Below are 6,888 nucleotides of genomic sequence, written 5' to 3'. Positions count from 1 at the left end.
GATGGAACTTCAACTAAAACATTTTAGTCATGAACATGCACTGATTTTCAAAGAAGAGCCAAGCCATGAAAGTGATGAGTACGCTTGTTGCTCTGGCTGTGGGAAGGTGGTGTCAGGTCCAAGCTTCAGCTGTATGGAGTGCCGGTTTTACCTCCACAAGAAATGTGCCGAGGTACCCTCTGAAATTAATCACCCTTTTCATCGTGATCGCAACCACAACTTTAAACTTCTATCAAGTCCACCATACGAAGGTACAAGCCTTTGCTGTTTCTGTGACAAATTATGCAAGAATTTTGTTTATCAATGCTCTTGTGGACTAAGCCTTCACCTTGATTGTGCTTCCTTTTCATATAAAATTGCTGAAAAGAAGTTTGAAGAGGTTGACCACATTGCGCACATAGATCCCTTGATATCCACTGAAAGTCCAAATGAAGAACTCAAAAATGCTAAATGCTATGGGTGTTGGAAACCATTATTAGATTCTGCATACTTTTCTCTTGATTGTGGATTTTGCCTGCATAAGAAATGTGCTGAGCTACCTCTTGAAATCAATCACTCTCTACACCAGCCACGTCCTCGTTGGTTTTCTTTTCATTATCGCAATCTTTTTTTACAGTTTAATGGTACACGTCTACCTTGCCAGATTTGCCGAAAAAGGCCAAGGGGACTTGTTTATCGTTGCTTAAACTGCAAGTTTGCCCTTCATATTGAATGTGCTGAGATACCTATTGAAATCAATGTCCCTTATCACCGTAGTCATCCTTTTATTCTACAATTCAATTCTGAAAATTTTCCTTGCCAGAACTGCCAAGAAACCCCTAAACCGTTTTCTTATTGTTGTTCAAGTTGCAAACTTGCTCTCCACGTTGAATGCATCTCACCTCCACCTGTTATTGAAGACGAAAGCCATCAACACCCGTTCAACTTATTTTGGAAACAACGACCTTTCTTTTGTGATGCATGCGGCATTCCGGGCAATTGCATATCCTACATTTGTTTGACATGTGGCCTTACAGTCCATAGGAAATGCATTTCATTGCCTATTGTTATCAATCTTCCAAGGCATAAACACCCCATTAGCCACATCTATTTCCTTGGAGAAGATGGGTTGAAAATGAAGCGATGCAGAATCTGTGATGGTAAGGTGAACACAGATTACGGGAGTTACTATTGTTCTTCTTGCAATTATATTTGCCATGTCAATTGTGCAATTGAGGATTATAAATCGTACATGTTTGATGAATCAAAAGAAATAGGTGAACAATCTTTGGGTTCAGTCATTTCTGTTATTAAGGAGAGCAAGGTTGGAAATAATGCGATAGCTACAGAGATAAGACATTTCAGCCATCAACACAATTTAGTATTAAGTGACGACATTGAGGATGATAAACGTTGTGATGGTTGCATTTTGTTCATCTCTGCACCTTATTACCACTGTTCACAATGTGATTTCTTCCTCCACAAATCTTGCGCTGAAGTACCAAGGAAGAGGAGGCTCTGGTTTCACATTCACCAAAGTCCCCTTACCCTTATTTCAGATTTCATTTTCGTATGTGGGGTGTGTGACTATGAGTGCAGTGGATTCGCCTACAAATGTGGATTTTGCAAAAGTTATATCTGCCTTCGATGTGCTTTAGTTTCTTCTGACCACGCATCTGAAGGACATGAGCACCGACTAGTCTTTTATGAGAACAAATACGCGGAGTGTAATGCTTGTGGTAAAAGATCCATGGTGCCATATTGGTGCAGTGATTGCAACTTTGCTTTGCATGATAAATGTCTTAAGCTACCGCACATTGCTCGGCACAAGTGTGATGAACACCCCCTCAAACTCACTTACCATGAAGATAATGCCTATCCACAACATCGTTATTGTGACATTTGTGAAGAAAGTAGAAACTTAAAAAGTTGGTTTTACAGTTGTACAATTTGCGATAGTTCTGCTCATCTCGACTGTGTTCTCCGAGAATACCCATTTATCAAGCCAGGGACTACCTATGAGGAAGGAGATCATTCACACCGGCCCCTCGTATTTGTTCGAAAGGTTTATCATTATCCAGAATGTCATATATGCTGTAAGCCTTGCCAAGATCTAGCTCTTGAGTGTGCAGAGACAGGATGTAACTATATTGTCCACTGGATATGTATAAAACATTCTTTTTTCTGAGTAAAGAGGCACGATGCTCTGGTGCTGCAAGCAGACACAGAGGTTGCTGATGATCGCATCGAAAAATACATGTTCCAGCTGGTTGTTCAACTGTTATTCCCTGTAGTTGTTGTCGAAAAATGCCTTTTTCTTTTCCACACAATAATATTAGTTCCTTTATTGCTGTTGTTTGTTTTGTTGCTGTTAATTGCATCTTGTCTTTGTAGCAGCCTGTTGGCTTTTTTTGTTAAATAAAAGTTTGTGATTATTCAAAGAAAAAAAGATTAAATATATATATATATATATAATATTTGCTCGAATAAGTACCTTTTATTAAGAATCAGTAGTTTACAAAACTTCACATTCGGAGAAGACAGAATATAATCCACCAGAAATAACGTCAAAATAATAATAAAAAATGATAAATACAATAGAAATTCAATCCTGTTCAAATTTAATTGCTTAATTTATTTTACCTGATTTCAACAATTAAACATTAGTTATAAAATTGAAATGAAAAATGTAGATACTTGAGTTGAATACTATTAACAAATAATTTTGATTGTAAAGAATTTATTAAGCTCAAATGTTTTTTTTAGAAAACAATTCAAAATTATGCAAATCAAATTTTACTCCAACAAAGTCGAATTGTTTAAAAGTTATCCCAACATTAATTTTTTTAAAAATATATAAAATTTGCACGCACAACATTCATGTAGTGTTGATTAAAGATGAATACGACAATGTTTAAAATAATAATTAAGTTAATGTGGAAAGAACTTTTGATGCAAGCTTATGAGAATCTGGAAAACTTAAAACTCAAGCCAATTAGCTTTTTACCTTTCTTGACTAAGTGATTGATCCTATGTATTAATTATAAATGTGGCATCATCTCTGTATCTAGAATTGACTCATAATTAAATTTACTTTGATTTCAAATCTTTGATCTCATTTTTTATAAAATTATAAAAAAAATTAATAAATTTATTAATATTATTAATTATATAAAACTCTAACATAAATAACATAATTAGTTGGAATTTTTGACACTTTAATTGTGTCATTTAACACCACTCCATTGTATGTCTGTCTGTCCATGCCTGTGTCTTCCACATCTACTTTCCATTCCATCCATTATGAAATTTTGGTAGGACATATATATATATATATATATATATTGAAAATCATAAGAGTGCTTTCATTAATAATGAGAGAACAAAACAATTCCCTTCATCACTTACAAGTATTAGAACATATCCCAGAACCATGGAATACTGGTCGATATGCTTATCACACAAACAGGAGAAAAGATGGGGAAAAGAATATTCAGGAACAAACGGAAAATGAGGCTAAGTAGAAGAAAGAAAAACACGGCACCCGTTTCAACCACACACGCGTCCCTGCATACACTAGGATAATAGGATCACCGCTCACGGGAAGCATCAAGTGCGACATTAAAAATCATCGGGCATGCAGCCCACGTAACCCAAGCCTACGCCAAAACCCATTTCTAAACCTAGTGCATAAAACCTTCCTCAACAGGCCATGCGTTCCCTCCTCAAGCCTCCACATGCCATACCAAAAGGGGTCCACATGTCAAATTTTGGGAGTTCCTTTGGGACTTCATTTTATAGGGCTAGTAGTATGCTCGTGCATTGCATTCGCGTGGTATAATAATGTATTACGCTAAAATGAGGGTTGCATGATATTTGTACGATTATGACTTGCTAAAAAGAATATTAAAATATTAATATATATTAATACAGAAAAAAAAATTAAAAAGGTGGGTGTTCAAAAAGAAAAGTGACGCCACTTTGCTGGCTTAAGCAAAGATGACATATTGTTCAATTTGATTGAAGAGAATATAATTAGCAACACTTTTTTAATATTATATAATATTTTATAGGCCGGAATTTATTCTTGTTTGTTTGCTTTGATTGCTCCAAGCAATGGATTTGCTTTGGCATCAGAAAAGTCCAGGAATCCAACAACATTACTGGCTAAATTATGATTTTTTTAATTGCTAATAATATAAGAAAGTTACAATTTATGATTACATTTACGTTTTCTTGTTATTATACATAATCTAAAAGTAGTATTATATATAATGTGAATGCTTACACTTTTTTCTTTTTGAAAAAGAATGCTTACACTTATTTCTTATCCAATTACATATTTTGTTATTGTAAATAACACAAATTAGTATTACTATGTTGTGCGAATACGTTCTCTTGTTCATGAAATGGTTACTATTTAAGGTTGTCCTTGTGTTTATTATTAAATTTATTATTTTTAATTTATGAATATACAAAGCAAATTACAATTTATTATTACTTTAATACTTAATATTTTTTACAAAATTACCTATTTTATGATTGTGGATTACCCAAAAATGTAGTATTTACTACCTTTTTTATTATTTAATTATCAAACTACTTGCTTTTATTATTTTAATAACACAAACTAGTAAATACTACTTTTTCTCATTGTTTATATTTATTTCTTATTCTAACCACTTTAGAAAACTATGAGTGAATAACATAATAAGTTATAATTGTTTTTTTTAATAATTAAAAAAAAAATTATTCAAACCTTATTCTTTAAACAATGAGATCATGCATCAACCAATAAGTTAAATGTTTTGAATTTTTTTTTTCCTTTTAAATGCACTTTTTACATTGCAAAACATGAAGATAAGGATGGTGTTTCTGTTCCCATAACAAACAGCAGTTTTGATAGATGTTGGATCTGTAACCTCATATCAGTTTCAAGCTATGAAGTGAACAACCTGTGCTTTACAACACAGCCTTCAGAAACTCTGATAGTTGTTAATACTTTTTTTCCTCAGTCGAGATAAGAATTTTATTAATCATGCCGTAAGGTAAAACCTGGAAGGGGCTCATGCTGTAAAAAAATACTTTGATCCTAACGGTTGCAAAGGGGTTCATGCTGTAAAAGAATAATTCGAACCTAACGGTTATAAAGGGACTTCATTCTGCATCCAGACGCCATCCTCAAAATCTGTATCACCCTTATCTTTCAAGGGCTAGCACTCCACCTATGTTTGATCCTCCAAAGAAGCATTCACCTCTAGGAAATGGTGCTCCAGAGAATTCCCTACCGTCCCAATCACCCGCTTCTATCCCTTACAGTTCATCTTGTCCCTCTTTGCAAGCTCGTCTTCCAACACCTAGTGATTATGAGTCAAGTTATAGTTCTCCAGGTCCCTACTATACTCAGCCTCTAGTTGCATTTCCTCCAACTCATCAAACTTCCCTGTACTTACCCCAACAACTGCAGCGTTGGCAAGAACATGGAGATGAGCATCGTCCCCAGAAATTGCCGAGCCCAGAGCAGGTTGGTCGAAAACAATATCTGGACAAACATGATCTTCCAAGCCCGGAAACTCTCCATCATCTCGATAAACAACCTTCAGATTTGGTCACATGTCCTACGCCACATCAAGAATCGGAATATACTAATTTACAAAAGAAGCCGATGAAAGAGAGGATTCCTAACCAATTAGAGGTTCCAGTTCCAGAAATATATGATCCTGTTCCAACAAATAATCGAAACAACTGCGAACAACGGAAAGAAAATAAGCAGTTACAAACTCAACCGATTCCTCGGCCTTTTTCAGAAGAGTATCCACCTGGACACGAACCTCCTCGTTGTGCTTGCTGTAGCATCTTATGAAACCGTAGCTGATCAATATTTCTTAATAACTACGAAATTAACTGTAATTCTATTTACTGCATGGTGTCCGTATCCTCTGCTGTTGTGTTACGATTCGAGTGTTTTGTTTGATGTAAGGGGTCTTTCTTGTTCTTCGATGATGCAAGGTGCTTTGTATGATCTGCTTCTGTATGATTTTTTTTTTTTAGCCGTGTCTGTAACTGTATAGGGTTTCTTGGAGCGGTGTTGCTTTGATGCTCCTCTGCTGATCCTTACTTATTGATCCGACTTTGTATCATTTGATACTTATCACTCTTCGAAGTAGTTTATTTTCCATAGCTGGAATGCTGAAATAGCATAGATTGGACAATTTCCCTGTTTGTTGCGTTTCTTCATGTATGCAGGGAAACGGAAATTGCCTTAGCAGCCACACAGCGACAGCTAGAATAATTGCTTCGTCTTTATGAGGAATTGTCCCCACTTGCTATGATCAACGGTTCCAGATTGAATACTGTTTCAACCACTTATAACGAATACATCTCCTCTTTTTCGTTGGGAAATCCTGGAAATTTGCCTGGGAACATGTATGCGTAAAACAATGATGACTGAGCCCTCTGTTTATGGTTTGGGTCGAACGATATTGTGGTTGATCAACATGTGTGGATTTTGTGTGGCGCAGCAGCTGGAAAAGAGTCCTGACGCGTAAATCTCAGGCCTGGGCTCTTCCTGCCCTCCTTCCGTACAAAATGAGATGGGTTGCATACTCTTGCGCAGTCTCTCTCCAAACGAAACGTCAACTTGCCATTCGTTTAAAAAAAAAAAAAGGAAAGAAAAAACCTTCTAATTTGACGACTTTGAGACCTAATCTTGGAAGCCTCGTGACTGTCACTGAACACTTATTTGTGCTTGTCCTGTTAGAGCCTTTAGAATCAACCTGTATGAATGATCAATTTAATCGTACATACCTCAAAAACCCATCTCAATGAGTAGCATACAACAGTCATAATTGAATAAATAAACTCCTTAATCTCAAATCCTAGGAAGTTGAACTCTTTCTAGACAAAGAA

General features: G+C 35.7%; 1 protein-coding gene across 1 annotated transcript; it reads left to right on the top strand.

Moving 5' to 3' along the window:
- On the top strand, positions 1 to 2,409 carry LOC110425220 (uncharacterized). Its single transcript, XM_021440060.1, has one exon. It carries the CDS (start codon positions 2 to 4, stop codon positions 2,165 to 2,167), a length of 2,166 nt encoding a protein of 721 aa, XP_021295735.1. The 5' UTR covers position 1; the 3' UTR covers positions 2,168 to 2,409.
- The last annotated feature ends 4,479 nt before the right edge of the window (positions 2,410 to 6,888 follow it).

This window comes from Theobroma umbraticum, unplaced genomic scaffold (genome assembly GCF_002168275.2).
Source record: "Theobroma umbraticum cultivar Fairchild unplaced genomic scaffold, ASM216827v3 scaffold_81.0, whole genome shotgun sequence".
Classification (NCBI taxonomy): domain Eukaryota; kingdom Viridiplantae; phylum Streptophyta; class Magnoliopsida; order Malvales; family Malvaceae; genus Theobroma; species Theobroma umbraticum.
The sequence above is the reverse complement of the archived record's forward strand: the minus strand, read 5'-3'. Positions and strand labels throughout refer to the sequence as shown.

What these genes read in the sequence shown, in the direction of transcription:
- LOC110425220 (XM_021440060.1), top strand. Translation starts at nt 2, where the DNA reads ATGGAACTTCAACTAAAACATTTTAGTCATGAACATGCACTGATTTTC.